The sequence below is a fragment of the Aphelocoma coerulescens genome, chromosome 3 (assembly GCF_041296385.1).
Source record: "Aphelocoma coerulescens isolate FSJ_1873_10779 chromosome 3, UR_Acoe_1.0, whole genome shotgun sequence".
Taxonomy (NCBI): Eukaryota; Metazoa; Chordata; class Aves; order Passeriformes; family Corvidae; genus Aphelocoma; species Aphelocoma coerulescens.
Genome location: NC_091016.1, coordinates 95,860,364 through 95,876,503, shown reverse-complemented (window position 1 = coordinate 95,876,503; position 16,140 = coordinate 95,860,364). Strand labels below are relative to the sequence as shown.

General features: G+C 39.0%; 1 protein-coding gene across 1 annotated transcript in view; it reads left to right on the top strand.

The window, feature by feature from the left end:
- The first annotated feature begins 1,223 nt into the window (after positions 1-1,223).
- Positions 1,224-16,140, top strand: part of COL19A1 (collagen type XIX alpha 1 chain) — a 185,008-nt gene continuing 170,091 nt past the window's right edge. The window contains exons 1-4 of the mRNA XM_069011349.1: positions 1,224-1,505; positions 2,349-2,475; positions 10,769-10,843; positions 11,353-11,452. Of these exons, the coding sequence (XP_068867450.1) occupies positions 2,385-2,475; positions 10,769-10,843; positions 11,353-11,452 (266 nt within the window). The 5' untranslated portion in view covers positions 1,224-1,505; positions 2,349-2,384. The remainder of the gene's footprint in view (positions 1,506-2,348; positions 2,476-10,768; positions 10,844-11,352; positions 11,453-16,140) is intronic.

Genomic DNA, 16,140 nt, shown 5'->3' with positions numbered 1-16,140 from the left:
GGCTTTTCAGAGAGGTAGGGGGAAGGAGAAAAAAACCCCAAACATTTCTTACATTGTTACCTGAGTTGGGATATACACATATGACTATGTAAAATCTGTGTCTGGGTGGCTGTTTGTTCTTTCTTGCAGAGTGTTCTGTGCTCAGAGTGGGAGGGTCACACTGTGTGACTAATAAGGACAGAGCTGCATCCCCCTCTACCACTCTTTGGAGACTCACTCCAGCAACTCCTCGGCACTACAGCAACCCTGTACAGGCATTTTCAGTGCTTCTGGGGGACAGACCAATAAAAAAATTAAAGGTAAGCCACTCATTTTTTGTAGTCAATTATCTAAACGTCTTACATGTGCACACTCACACATACTACACTATTCTTGGCTTGTTTTGTGGTGTTTTTGGTTTTGATTTCCAAAATTGCCATTTAAGTTTATCATTGCTAGTATTAACTATGGTTTATATAAACATGATGGATACCGTAAGTTTTTAATGTACTGCAATCAGCCTGTGCTATAGTATTCTGCTCATGATTGTGTAAATACGTTGTATATGCTAGTGGGTGACTATAGGTATATGCTAAAATATGCTAACAAAAACAGCCCCGCTAAATGAGCAGTAATTTACAAAACTGATTAAACTGTTGCGAGTGGCCACAATGCTGATTGTGCATATATTTACATTTAAAAACCTACCTCTTAGTGTGCGTGTCCTTGTAATTAGCACGCGTGCCGGGTGGCCTGCATGCGGTTGGTGGGAGCGCGCTGGTGAGTGAGCAGCGGCACGGGCGGGCAGTGCCCTGCGGGGAGGGGGCACCGCGCCGGCCGAGCTCTCGGGCAGAGCCCGGGGATGCCGCGGGCCGACTCCCGGCCGGATGGGGCCAGCTCACCGCCCCCGGCGGCCCCTCACCTGCCGGCCCGGCGCAGGTGCCGCCGCAGCGCCCCGCGGCACAGGGGCTGCCCCGCTCGCAGGCGCCGCCGGCCCGGGAGGGCTCCTGGCCCCGCTCCGCCCCGGGGCTGCGGAGGAAGCGGCGGCGGGCGCCTGCCCCTCGCTCGCTCCCCGGGCTCCCGGCGCCGCAGGCAGGGGCCGGGGAGACGGGGCGGGCCCGGCGGTGGGAGCCCGCAGCGCGGAGCCGAGAGCCCGAGAGCGGGCTCCGGCAGCGGGGCGGGGGCGCTGCCCGGGCGCCCGGGAGAGCTGCCCGCTTGCCTTCCCGCCCGGAGCGCTGAACCCTCCCTCCGGCGAACGCCGCTCGATCCAAGAGGAACGAAGTGCCGGCACTGCCGAGTTGAGGTGTGCTGGCGAGGGCTCGGTCGCTCCACGGGCGCCCCGTAGGCTCCGGTGCGCCGGCTGTGCGAGGGAGCGGAGCCTCCCGGAGCAGCCGGCGGGAGAGGACCCAAGCCCGGAGGTGCGGCGGCAGCGAGGGGGTGGCGGCATTGGTGATCAGAGCACTTCAGAAAACCAGACCTCTGGAGCGGCAGCTCTACTGAATTCCCGATGCCTGCTTGGAAAGCAGGTGCAGGAAATTAAATGATAATTTATTTGAACATGTATTCGCTTTGCTGCTGGTGGGAAGGCTAGAAAAGTTAATCACGATGTAGTTGCTGTCAGTACGTGACAGAATAGCTCTGATGATGAATAAGGTGCTTTGCGGAAATAATTATAAAAATTGCCCATTTTTTTCCTTTTTTTTACAGAAAATGTGATTAGAAAAATATTAGACACTTTCTGTGTTTCATTAAATTCATGTGTATTTATACATCGCAGTTGGCTTAGAAGGAAGCTTTTGTCCCCTAGTGACAGTATCAGTTTATGTGGTTGAAGCCTGTACTTTTGGGAGATTTAAACTGTAAATTCAATATAGGCTGTTCTAGGCACTTTGCAAGGTGGAGAAATACGGCATTTTGGTTTCTTTCGTGGTTAAGCTCAAAAAATAGCATGTTGCCTTTGTTCAATTTGAGGACTACTTCAGCAGTCACTAAAAGTGTTGTGACACCAAGCAGTTTAGCTAATATATTGAAAATTGAAAAATAATTTGGGGAGAAGTATAAAAGAAAATTAGTAATCACTAATGAAATTAACATTCACTACCTTTACAATTAATATCTCCAAGTTAGTATTTCTGAGATGTTACTTCTGAGTCTATTAATAAAGAACTAAAAAGGAGTATATTTATGATTTATTTCTAGACTGAAATAAATCTCTTTTTTGTAGCTCCTTAGACAGATAAATGATACACTTGTATGTGACTAGCAACTTCCTCTTCACAGTTAAGAAGTTCTTGTTTGTAGTTTTCTGACAGGGTGAGGCGAGAAGAATAAGACAAGATTGTTCTGAATATGCTTATTTTTTGTTGCAGATTTGTAGCTGTTTGTTCACATGTGTCCAGGAGGAGATGAAGTACATCGGACCCTGCATAGTTTGGCTTTGTATGGCAGCCTTCCTCCTTCCTGTTTCTACTTCTGTGGCTGTCAGTGACCAGACAGGTACTTCCACTTTTCTTGCCCATCACGGACCAAAGGTGTAAATCTCAGTACTGAAAAATTTTTAGCAAATAACAACAGCACACAGAAAACAAACATACAAACAGATAAAAATATACAAGATTGTTTTAAATCTCCTTTCTGAAATGTCCTAAGTTGGAAGGAGTTCCAAAGCAACCTTTCTGCTTCGTTGGAAGATTCCTGTTTGGAGGTAGTTGTAGTTCCTAGGAGTTTTGTTTTGTACTTTTCTTTTCCTACCATACAAAACAAGACTATAAGTCAGAGCTGCAAAACCTTCGTGAACAAAATCATGAGGCTTTATTAGAGCAGACCACTTGTCACACTGACCTAAGAAATCTAATGTTCATGTTAACCACACCTATATGTAATCCCTAGACTGGGTTATACATTTCACACATGCAGAGTTAAAAACATCTTTTTCCTAAGAAGATAGGGGAAAGGAATAGAGTGATGTTGTTTAACTTAAAAGCTGTTACCTGTCTTCTGCAAATTTTCTCATATTTCTCTGTTTTCTTCTTTCTTTACTTTCCACATATTATCTAGTGTTCTCACTTAAACTCTACGTTAACTCTCCAGAATGCAGTAAATTCTGTCTTAAGGACACATCATATGTGCTTGTCAAACAAGGCACATCAGTTTTTTAGAATTGTTCAGCCTCAGTATGTACTTCAACTTATTTTAATTTTCCTACAATTATTAGCAAGGAGAACATGCTTATTGCTATTTAAATTGACTTGGGTTTTTTCTCAAAAATAAAATTAATTCCTAGTAATGCTGTTCCTTTCCATAAATCTTATGAAAGATAATAGAAACTACACACACACACAGCAACTTTGAATCTCAAAAACTCATTTGAAACTCAGGCCCAAGAAATTTTAAAAGTCCATGACTAGGAAAATAATCCTTTTACTGCCCCTGGAAACTATAAGTAGTAATAATGAATAAATAATAAGCGTAATGTGTGGGTTCTGAGGTAATAATAATGCATTGTGAAGCATCTGAACTTAAGTTGAAGTCTTTTTCCCCTTTGTATTTTTAGGGCATTGAGGCTAAGTGCTCTACTGATGAATTATTCTTAACTCCTCTGAGAGAGTGAGCCTACATCATAGCTGTGAAATCATTCTGTCTGAAAGAAGAAATATATGTTTTATTCTGTCACTGTTAGGTGGTGGTTGCAGAAGAGAAGTTTTCAAAGTGCTAAAATGATGTGAGTGCAGAAGGTTCCCTAACTACATAGATTGAAAAATATTAAAACAAAATTTCAGGAAATATTGTTTCTTTTCTTTTATATATTTTTTTTTTCCTAATGGAATGATGCCTTAGTAGATGTTGGGTCAGCCACAGAAGATGTGGCAGATACACTGAACTGTTAATAAACAGTGTATCTGAACTGTGCCTTACATTCTGTTAGAAGTTCGTAGCTAAGCAGCCAGCAGTGAAGTTGCAGTTTTCCTTAGCCTGACGGCCCCAAATGGATCAAGTATGGGTCCGATTGAACTGCTAGGAAGAAGAGGAGAGATTGAACCTCTCCTGTGAAATAACTGATGGTGTGGAATTGAGAGAGGCTTCTTTGGTTTGTGGTGGTACAGGCAGATGGTGAGGAATAACAAGTAGATAGCTGCCAGCTTGAGCAGCTCTGCCAACAGCAGGTGTGTGAGTTAAGCCCAGAGTTAAACTCCAGTTGATAACAGGAAAGAGACTCTACTGGAGTTTGTAGGGATGGTTACCATCTAAAAAGAAATACAAATTATAGACCAAAAAGCAGGAGTTGGGAAAGAATGGACCCAGTGACGGAGCAGTGGTAAAAGTGGTACAGCTCTTTCTGTCAAACTTTTGTTAATCTGCTCTGTTCACTTGAACCGAATGCTCTGTGTTGCTAAGTTGTCTTGTTCCAGTTTGATAATTTGTATGCAGATGAATCTGTAACAAATTGGAAATGTGCTTACTTCAAGAAGAGAGTAAAATCTAAAGGTTTTTTTTGTTTTTCTGTCTTGCATTTGGTCACTCTTTCTTGGGCCTTTTTTCCCCTCCTATGTACCCGTTCTGTTTGAGTCAGCATCTGTCCTTCAATATCCACACAGACGATCTTTTTGGTTTTTTTTCTTCAACAACGTATGCATAGCATTTATTTCTCTGTGCTAATATGAAAGCCTTTCCAGCAAAGCACACTTAGGTAGAATCTGAGACTATTGTATTTACATCTTGAAATTTCTCACCTGATCTGCTTTAATCTAAAGGAATGGCTTCAAATACATGGAAAAGTGTAAACTAGAGTTAATTTGAGGTTGGTGAGGGAAAGAAGTGTGTTAGGGGAAGGATTAACTTGTGTGCATATGTAGGGGAGAGCTTTCAGAGCAGGCATGCTGAATATACTTTGTGACTTACTCATTGGGCCAGTATTATAATAAATAAATATCAGTATTGAAAAAGAGTCAGAGGCTGAGAGAGTATGCTGGATCTTCTCGGAGCAGTCCTCCTTAGGCTCTGAGGGTGCCAGTATGCGTTAGATTCACATCAAGGATTTCTTTCAGTTCTCATGTTTTGATATGCTGAATGTTCATTAGAAGGAAGCACTCACTTCTCATGATGGAGTATAGCAAATCTGAGGGGAGAGGGTTCAGGAGTTTTCCACAGGCATATTTTTGATCTGACTTCAAGAATACTTTCTTCATATTGTCAACTTATTATTATTGGGAATATTTGGGGTTTGAGGGTGGACATAAACTCTTTCTGTAGTGACACATGAAGTTCTAATATGATCATTCCTGAATGCTTTATATTAAGAATATTAATATTCTGTCTCATTCCCAGATCATTGCTTCTTTTTCAACTTTCTTTTACAATTACTGTTTTTTATAAACAAAGTCCTGGGACTGTCAGGCATGGTGAATTTATTGCCTTTTGACATGGAATGTGTTGTGAAAAGTATTGGCTATGGATCATAATATTAGATAGGCACTTTAACCCAAATGAGTGGTTTCAAGTAGGCAAATCAGTTCAGCTTTTTGGTTTTAGTGTTTTAGTACACCTAGATGCTTCTCAAAATCAAGATAGTGACTCTACAGTAACTCTCATATACAATGTATTCATATTCCTGATACTCCCATCCAACCGGGCCTTGAATGTTTTCAGGGATGGGGCATATACCAGCCCTCTGGGCAACTTGTTCCAGTGTTTCACCACCATTACTATAAAGTCTAGTCTAAATCCAACCTCTTCTGGTTTAAAACCATTACCCCTTGTCCTGTCACAACAGGTCTCATAAAAAGTCTGTCTCCATCTTTCTTACATGCTCCCTACCTGGAAGGCTGGAGTAAGGGCTCCCTGGAGCCTTCTATTCTCCAGGCTGAATGACCCTAACTCTTGGGAGAGATGATCCAGCTCTCTGATCATTTTTGTGGCCTTCCTTTGCGCCTGCTCCAGCAGGTCCTTGTCTTTCTTGTGTTGGGGCCCCAGAGCTGGATGCAGTACTCCGGGGGGGGGGGGTGGGGGGGGTGGGGGTGGTCTCATGAGAGCTGCTGGGCAGAATCACCTCTCTTGACCTGCTGGTCATGCTTCTTTAGATGCAGCCCAGGATATGATTGGCTACCTGGGCTGTGAGCACATACCATCAGCTGATCTCCAGGTTTCCATCCATCAGTATTCTCAAAGCCTCCTTGTCAGGCCTGCTCTCAATTCCTTTATCCCCAAGCCTGTTTTGATACTGGGCATTGCCCTGATGCAGGTGCAGCACTCATGAGGTTGTTGAACCTCACAAGATTCCCATGGGCCCAATTCTCAAGCTTCTGTAGTTCCCTCTGGATGACATTCTGTCCTTCAGGAGTGTCAACTGCAACACTCAGTGTGGTGTCATCTGCAAATTTGCTGAGGGTGCACTCAATCCCTTCATCTAAGTCATTAATTAAATTGGTCCCAAATGGAGCACTACTTGTCTCTGATTTCCATCTGGACATTGAGCAGTTGACCACTCCCATCTATGTGACTGGCCAACCAATTCTTCATCCACCAAGCAGTCCACACATCAAATCTGAATCTCTCCAGTTCAGAGATATTGTGGGGACCATGTCAAAGGCCTTGTAGAAATCCAGATGACTTCCATAGCTCTTCTCTTGTCCACTGATGTAGCCACTCCATCGTACAAGGCCACTGAGTTAGTCATGCAAGACTTCTCCTTGGTGAAGTGGTGCTGGTTGTCCCAAATAATATGAAGTCCTGTTTTTCACTACTTACTCTTCGTCATGGGAGAATATAGTTCTCCAGCGGTCTCGCATGAGTATCCCAATCCTTGAACTCCATTGCTCAGATTTCTTGTTTCTGCCTGCCAATGCTGTTATGTTACTTCATAACCATCTAAATAGCAACCAGACTTGAAGATGACTTCTTTACTGTATCTTGTTTCCTTCATTCTTCCCATCTTTGTCTTAATTAGCATATATGTTGTAATCTAATATGATCTTCTTTACAGAGTACAACGACGGAATACAAAAAAATCACATCGTATTTCCTGGTGCCCGTATACTTGAGGCTACAGATATGTAGGAAATCTGAATTCTTGACCTTATTTGACAGCAAGCCAGCTGGGTCTGCTTATCTTCAGTATGAATACATTTGAGGTGGACTCACTGGATGTCATTGCTGACATTTGCAAGTGTGTGGCAAGCTCTGAAGAGGTTGCCTTTGTCTGTGTGTTTATGAAGCCTGATCCAGTAAGAATACGAGAAAAATCATGGGTAATACGGGTTTCTGCCTGAAGCATGAGTTGACACAGGGTATGGGTTTATGTTAGGCTGGGCTTTGCTGTTTGGCTGCATTCATTAGGCTGGTCATGGTCACTGATGGAAGCTTCAGTGCCCTTGCAAATGTGCATGCCAGTGGTGCTAGATGGCAGCAAAAACTTCACCTGAATGTGAAGTTTAATTATAAACTAGCACATGGGTACTTGTAAAGTGAATCTAGCCATTACAGGTTACACTTGATCTGGAGAAGCCAAGACTGCCTATTGGAAGTTACAGTTCCCACTCAGGAAGTGCACACAAGAGATATCTGTAAGATGGAGACTGAAGCACACGTCAGAGTCTCTTCTGTTTGCATGGACTGGAAAGCTGAGCATGGTGCCTAGATGGAAGTTGCAGTGCGCTTCAACAAGTGTCCTGATCCTTCCAGGAATTTGGAACACGCTTTTCACTTTTGCATTTTGCAACAGATATGTCTAGAGGCAATGCCTTTTTTTTTTTTTTTTTTGCAAAATGCTATTAGAAATCAAACGAAAAATACTTACTATCATTACTATCTTACTGGAAAGAGAGAAGACAACGATCTGTGATGTACCTGCTTGGTCTGCATAAATTAATATTTTCACAATTCTTAGATTGATTTTATATTAATGAGCTCATAGCTAGAACTCATTGATTTATGAAGGTCAAGGTCTAATTTTTCATAAGGGTAGGTGAACTTGTTAATTTATAGGTAAGTTAACTTGACCTTTGATATCACAGGTTTAATATTAATTTTTTAGTTCAATCCACACAGATGCAGTTTTATCATATGCAGAGCAATCTAGTGTATAAACATAAGCTTGTTCTTCTTACTATTTTATTAATTTTATAGTAATGTATTTTAACAGGCCAGGTAGGTTCATGGTTTCCATTGTTCCTTTCCTTTCATGAATATCTTCATGCAGACCTTGTCGTTCAGCTACCCACATGTTAAATGGGCAAACTCTCTGTTTTGTCTCAAGCTAAAGAAAATTTAAGGATCTGCTAGCAATACTAAAAATCGTGGAAGAGGTTAACTATTAAGGCAGTAGTTGCAGAAAGAATTTTCATCAGTCTGTAGTAATGAAGGTTGTCAGTCTTGGCATGGAGAGTTTGGTCTTGTTATTTGAGAGTTTTCCCTTAGCTCTCTGGTAAAAGGAACAACGTTGAACTAAAGGAGCGCATCGGCAGCGTGCGATAGAAGATTCACCGTAACTCTTTCATTCTTCTGGGGATGTGGAATACAAACAAATAACTAACGCTTAAATGGCCTGTCTGTGCTGTGGCTGCTATGCCACTGATAAAAATAGGTCCACAGTCCAGTCTGTGGCATGTGAGGAATCATTGCTATCATCTGGATAGCACAAAAATTAAGGCTTGCAGTCTTTATTTGGACTTGGAAGCAAGTGGCTGTGGGGAACAAGCTAGAACTTTGTAGTCTTTCACTGCTCAACACTCATGTAAGTTAATGCTGAAAAAACAAAGCATACTTGTGTCCCAGCTTCTCTAAAGCTTACATCAGTTTAGGGTAAAATCAGCAATAAGTACTATCTGTCTGCTCTTATTGTAAGTACTGTCAAGAATTTAACCAAAAAGAGAATCTGCTTTGAAATACATTGAATATTTTTGAAAGAAACCCTTGGTAGAAAACATGTAGATTTAAGAAAAACATCTGTCCACATATGTCTGACATTCTTTTGTCACTTCAGACATAAATGGCTTCCCTTACTCCAGCTTATTTCTTGGAGCTATACTTATGTAAATCTACCCTAACGACATTCATTGTTTTAGAGTAGCTGTATATAGAAGTCCATAGTTTAATAATCTATATGTGATTGAAGGTTGAGGCCAGAGGGCCTAAGGTGAACCTGTTTCTGTCCCATACTGTATGTGTATACATCAACAGGTGTATTGAAATTGCTATGTCACTATGTAATTCCAGCAAATGCTTTTCTCACTGTATAAAACTTCCTGCAAACCAAGAATGATGAAGGATTTCACTTCAGAGTTTCCAATGTGAATATTCTTTACAGTTCAGCATCTTTTCTGTGGAAAGGGAATTTACAGAGTTTTTCATGCATATGGCTCATCTTCTATGTCATGAAACTCTATCTGTATAGGGAAAAACATGCACATGCAGGTATTTATGGATCTATATGAGAGAAAGAAAAAATTTATTCTCTTAGCACCTTAGAAGTAAATTAATTTATCTGTGATGTTACTTGTAGTAGTAAATTGTAGTTGTAACTGTAATTTTTCATGTGAAGGACATGGAACTTAATGAATCTTACCAGAAAAAGTGTTTTGCCCAGTCTATTCTTTAAATAGTTGACAAAGCTTTCATTAACCATATTATCCGGAGGTGTCTTCATATCAGTATTACATACCCTAGTTTCACTTTTACTAGTTATTTCCAGTTAGTCATTCTTAATCCAGATCAAATACTGAAATATATTTAATAGCATTAAAGAGTTTTGAAGGATAAAATGCTTTCTACGTGACTACAGAATGAATGACAAATTTCACATGCTTTAAGATTACAAATATAGCTATTTTGAATACCAGTTTGGTCTGGATGCTCTTATGAAACATTTAGATGATTTCCAGGTTAATGGTAGGACATTCCTTATATTTTTCTTTGAACTAATGCTTCAGGAAGTGCTTTGACCGTTGCTGTTCAGCAGCTTCAGATACACCTCGGACATCTTTTTAGTTGCATTTGCTCTCAAAGCTCTGTGCTTGATAAGTTTACAGAACAAATATCATAACTTGTCATCTTTGATTTGCTAGTTTTATTAGGATTTAGCAGGGCCATTTGCAAAACTTGCAAGCCTTATTTCTGACCCCTGCACAAAAGTGACATTTTTCTGTATTTCCTTCTTAAAAGTGGGCATTCCTATATATCTATTAAAGAAAAGCTTAAAGGACTTCATGTTAAGTAAGATATTCATATTAATAATACAGTGTCTTAGCTAAGGGTTCAGTTAGATTTAACCTCAGTTTACCATGTTCCAAATTTTAGAACATCCTGTTTGTTTACCCAAATAATTTGGTTCAGACTTACTCCCCTACTTAATTTTCAAACTATTTTTTCCCTAAAATATAATATTGTTTCATATTCATTAATGGGGAAAATATTTTCTAATAATACAGTGAGAAATACAAAAAGAACTTGGAACAGATATTACTGCTTTATAGAGTGTTGTAAATGGAAACAGCATGGTAAGAATTTAATGGTTTTCTTCTGGCTGTATTGTTTAAATGAACTTTAGCCAAAGGCAGCTGAATTAAAATGTGATACAAATTCTATCTGCTTATATTATTGGAAGTGTAGTATAAAATCTGCTCTTGTTTAGATTTTGTAATTTGGTTTATTGCTGCTTTTCATATCCTAAAGAAACAAAAAAAACCATTCCTGTCAATATTACCATCACTCACAATAGTTTGTTCAATTCCTTCTAGTTTGTTCAGTTCCTGTTAGTTTGATTTTATGATAAACACTAAACTGTGTTCTCTCGAAGGTGCTGTGTGTCCTTTAATGAAAACAGTTGCCCGTAATCTCAAACAAATCAACAGAGACAGTCATGGTGTATCAGGTAAATGACTGAGATAATATGGATATCTATATTAATTAACTAGTAATGATTATTGGATGTAATCATAGTCTTGTTGAAGCTGGCTTTAAAATTGAAAGGGTAGGACAGAATGCCATCCCCAAGCACCAAAAGTGTTGCCGTTCTTTGGAAGGTGAGATTAAAATCAGAACGTGTTTTTCCTGGCAAGTATTGGTTCAAGTTTGGCAGTCACACTAATTTCCACGGTTTTTTCCAATCATCCTGCATTCTTATCAGTTCAGATGATAAAAGGAACTAACAAATGCATTTTTCAGGTTGTAAAGTCATCTACCAAGTGAATTTTGCATGAATAGTTTTAATAAAATGAGTATTGAAAATTTCGCGGACTTCAAGTTCTGCTTTTCAAAATAGCTTGTCAGTCTGTACTATAGAAATGCTAATATGCTTGCATTCAAGCCTGCTAAAAATAATTATTTATTTATGGTTTTAAAATTCCATTAAATTGTATTGTATTGTGCCATATTTTGCAGGGTTTGATCTGGCAGCAAGCTTTTCTTTAAGGCAAACGTCCTGTGGAGGAGAAAAGATCTGTTTTAAACTGGGAAGTGCACCTCTCATCAGAGATACAAGGTAAGATACTACTTTCATGCTTAGCTTTTAGAAGATACAGCTCAGACTCAATGCTACTAATAAACTGAATCACTGAACATGTATCCAATGGGTGCCACAGGAAGCAGTACGACTGTTTTTAGACACTTTCAGTTTCTTCTGTGGGAAGGATTTTGGTTTTGGTATGCTTTTCTTTTGAAATTTGGGAGTATCTAGGTAGTAAGCTAACTGTGAATAGCACTTTCTCAAGTCATGATTCTGATACTGAAAGTTCTACTGTTAGCGCATAAATATTTATAAAACAAAGAAAGAAGTAACTTTCATGGTATGACAGGAAATATTATACTAATCTCCCCTCAGCAAAGTTGTCTGTCGTCTCTCTCGCTACTGCTAGCAACATTAAAAAGAGAGAGAGAATCACCATTTCCTTGAATGATTTTTTTATTTTCCTGGTGTTCACATTTTGCCTTTGAGCAGCAGCAGCATAGTGGGTACTCAGTGCCGAGAAGAAAACAGGCAAAATCCTGTTCTGTCACAGGGTGGGATGAAAAGCAGAGACTTCATGAAAAATCAAAAGGAGAGTGAAAGAGAGTAAGGCACAATTGGATTGGATGTACTTAAGTTTGCACAGGGAGAAGGAAATGTCAAGAAGCAGTTAGGAATGTAGTTTCAAGTTCCCTGTGCTCAGTGGAGAGAGAGGATCATCTCAGAGCTTCTTGGTTGAGATGTGCTCTGAGTCATGGGACTGTGGTTTCTGTACAGCGTGTTCCTGTGATGACGAGGGAAGCAACTCTATTCCCATGTTTTCAGATTGGGTATTTTCTGTTGCAAGCTCCAGCTTGCCTAGTGAAAAAATACACCTGGTCCTCGGACTTCCCCTTTGCTTGGATCCTGGGCATAGCAAAGAGGGACTGTGAGTAGCATGAGGCCGGGGGAAGGAAGAAGAGAATAACTGGAGGCACCCAGACACAAAACAAACTGATCTTCATGAGAGGAGCATGACTCAAGAAAGAATTTATCTACCAATTTAGAATATTTAGATTGTCTAAGTTTTTCTGATATGTTAGATACTGTAAGTGCAAATTTTTATGCTGTGTAATTCTGCAAAGTCAAACTAATCACTTTTTAAAAAATACCTTTGACACTAGCTATTGAAAGAAAAATGGCTAGACAAAATTACTTGACATGAAGAGTGTTCTTCTTTTATTAGGACCTTTCCAGTATTACCCAGATTGTCTTTAGATGAGGAACAGGAGAAATTAGGTACCATCCATACATGTCTTTACTAAAAATATTTTGAGAGATTTTTAGTAAGAAAACTTTTCTTTAAAAAAAAATTTGTTTTTCACAAAGGCTTTTTTTTTTTCCAATGTATGGGAATTTGAGGGAAACATGAGACTACAGAAGAGTAGAAAATCAAGGCAATAATAAATGTGGAGCAATTTTCCTTTAAGAATAAGAAGCTAAGTAGTGCTAAGAAATGCATCTTGGGAGCTGACTTTATTTTGAAAACCAATGGCAAAAATGGAGTAGAGAGGTGCTAGAAATTGCAGAAGAGTGAATTATTTAAAATTCATATTACTTTGAGGTAAAATTCTTGATTCAAAGTGTTGATTTCTAAGGATTTCTGAGTGGTTTTGGAAGTGGTCTGAGAGGTGGTGTTGAGGTTAAAAAACATAAAGCTTTTTCCTTGGCTTTATTTAGTAGGCTTGAATACTAATGCCTGTTCTTCCTTCTTTTGAAAACAGTTCATAATTGAAGGCAATGAAAATGGGGAATTCACACCATGGCTGATAGCTGTGACCTAATAAAGCCCTAACTATTAGTGATTGCAAGGAAAGTCACAATGGTTGTTGTGTTTGGGGTTTTCTTTGAGTTATATATTTTTTTCCTATATTTTATCTCATCAGCTTTTTGAAAAGAGAGGAAAATGGCTGTTTGTTCTTCATTGTCAGTGTAACTTGGGCAGAGGCTAAAGAATTTCAGTTAAGGGTAAACCTGGAAGAGAGGTGGCTTGGCTTTCATTGTCTCTTAGTTCTTATATTCCCCTCTGTCCCTGTTATTTTCTTCTGTGTATCCTCATTAAAGAAAAAAACTAAAGAGAAAATCTTTCTAGTTTCCCCTAAAAATATGCATATCTAATGGATGAAAAATTTAGCTGGATGAAGAAACTGAGATGATTATTAATAAAATGCATATCAGTACTAATGTATGAATATAGCTAGGCAGAAAAATGAATATATTAGGCAGAAAATTATTATCATGTTATTGATGATAATAAGGTATAAGATTTTCAGTCAGCTTGCTGCGCAAGTAAGTAGTACCTCTTACATATATCTTCCTGAAAAATTAAAAGGGTTAAAAGTATTTTCAATAACATTCAAGCATTGCAGAATTTCTGTTAAATCCTTGTTCTTCATGGCAATAATCTTGCTCATCCTGTATTAATCTTTCTTCACAGAAATGCATGTCATTAAAAAATGAATTCTATTCTTAATTATTTCAGTTTGTTAAATAAAAAATGTCTTTCTGATATTGAGATAACAGTTCAGACAAATACTTTTTAAAAATTTTGTTTAATGTGTGTTATTTTTTAAACTCTTTTGAAGTTTTAGGGTGATTTTTTAAAACAGGGGCAGAGGGCAGTCAGGAGCACAAAGCCAGGTTTTGGATTTTTACATGGTAGGGTTACAATGAAGAATAGCTAGAAACAGGTATCTGTCATCATAACCTTATAATTTACTATCTCAGTTACCCATGTACAACATCTTTTCATTATTTTTATTTAAACCTACTTCTCTTACATTCTGTCAGGTTGTGTGGTTCCAGACCCCCTGTGTTATTAGATGGCTTTCAGGATCATTCTGCCTCAGAAAATATTTTAGTAGACGTGGTGTGCAGTAAGCAGCAGAACAGCGTTTGTTATCCATCCTGCAGGAAATTGAGAGTATCTGATTAAGCTGACTAGCAAGTATCAAGTAACTTGGCACATCTCCTCTTGCATTTCATTCATTCAGTTGTAGTGTGGGTAATAGAAAGCTATGCTGTGCCATTTTTCTTCTGTGATGCCATTTTGGTTTTTTTCAATGGACCTGGAGTAGTGTTTCACCTATTTATATGTTGTAAATAATTTACAATGCACTGTCAGCTTGGGAAATTGATTACGTTTATTTATGTTGGACTTCAGCTATAGGTCTTTATGTCTTTCTGTGATGGAGTTCTGTTCGTATTTTGTCTTGTGATAGCAGATGGATAGCTTTTCTTCTGCGTTATGTAAATGACTGTTGATTTTTAATGTAATGCCAGTAATATTTTCCTGATTAAAACTGTGAATGGCTTATTGCAGTTCTTCATGGGCTTTAACAAAAGCTATTCCTGATGAAAGTAGTGTAACTGAGTTTTTGAGTCATAAAGAAACACATAGGTACTACTAGGCAGACAGTCTAATTATATAGTCATAATCACACCATAGAATCATAGAATAATAGTAATTATATCTGAACAATTTTTTTTTAATATATATTTTATCTCAACAAATACACTATAGAGTCATATTTCTTCTCCAGACTTTAACATGTACTGCCCATGTACTGTATTCCGGTGTGGCACTGAGCTTGCTGGCAAAGGAGCACAGAACTTTGTGCTGATAACATTCCTTTAGACCTGCCAGCAGTATTTAGTACTTCTGGACATAAAGCCTTTTAGGCTAATCTTTGTTCTTCAGTTGCTTTAGAGCAAATAGCTCTATGATGAATTAATTTCACCGTCTTTCGCTAAAGATGCATCAAACATCAGTTGTTCCTCATTCTCACTTTTCTGTGTTGATGATGGGCCATTTTTTTCCTCTTCTGAAAGCGCCAATAAAGGAGATAATAAGCTGGTTTCGGCTGAGTTTCAGAATGTTTTTGAAATGGATGTTCATGATTAGCAAATCTTCATGGCACAGTCACAGCTTTCTTATTTTGTAGTCTGTTTGGCTTGACAAACTATTAATTTACTGAGGAGATTATCATAGCTGGCTGTTAAATGATCTGAGTTACAGCAGTTGGGATTACTCTCACGACTCTTTTAGGAATTCTTCCACTTTCGTTGCAAGATACTACAAAAGAGCTTGGATTTTGACTGTATTTGGACTACGAACTCCACCAGCAAAGTTGTTACTCACTGCTGCCAGAAGAGCTGTGGCTTGGGCCATATTTCAGAGAAAGTGTTTCACCTCCTTGGGATGTCTAGTTACTGGAGGAAGAAATACTGCTCCCACTTGCCTCAGTAAATTCCAGGCAGGAGGATTCTTTCTGCTAAGAACAGAAATTGGTGATGAAAGAATATTTATATGGGGTTTTCTGTTTGTTTTTAGTGCTAACCTTTTTAATCCCAAAAAAATGTGGAGGGAATTCCATTTTCCTAGAGCAGAGCTGGCATCAAGCGAGGGAGTTTCTGTGCTCACTGTTAGAAGCCTTTTCCTAGCCAGCAATTTGCTTTCCCAAAGCCACCTATCTCTACATGACTTTGAGACCAATTACTTTTGCTGTCTGTTCTCTGGCTGTTTCTGCTGAAACCTCTCTTCACCAAATTAAAAAATACTGAGTTCCTGTCATAAACTTCAGCTCTACATGAAGGTCCTCATGGGCATGATTTTTTATTATTTTTGCACATAGAGTTTGTTTTGAGCAGCAGAGTTAGTTTCAACAGTCTTCTTGAAAAATATT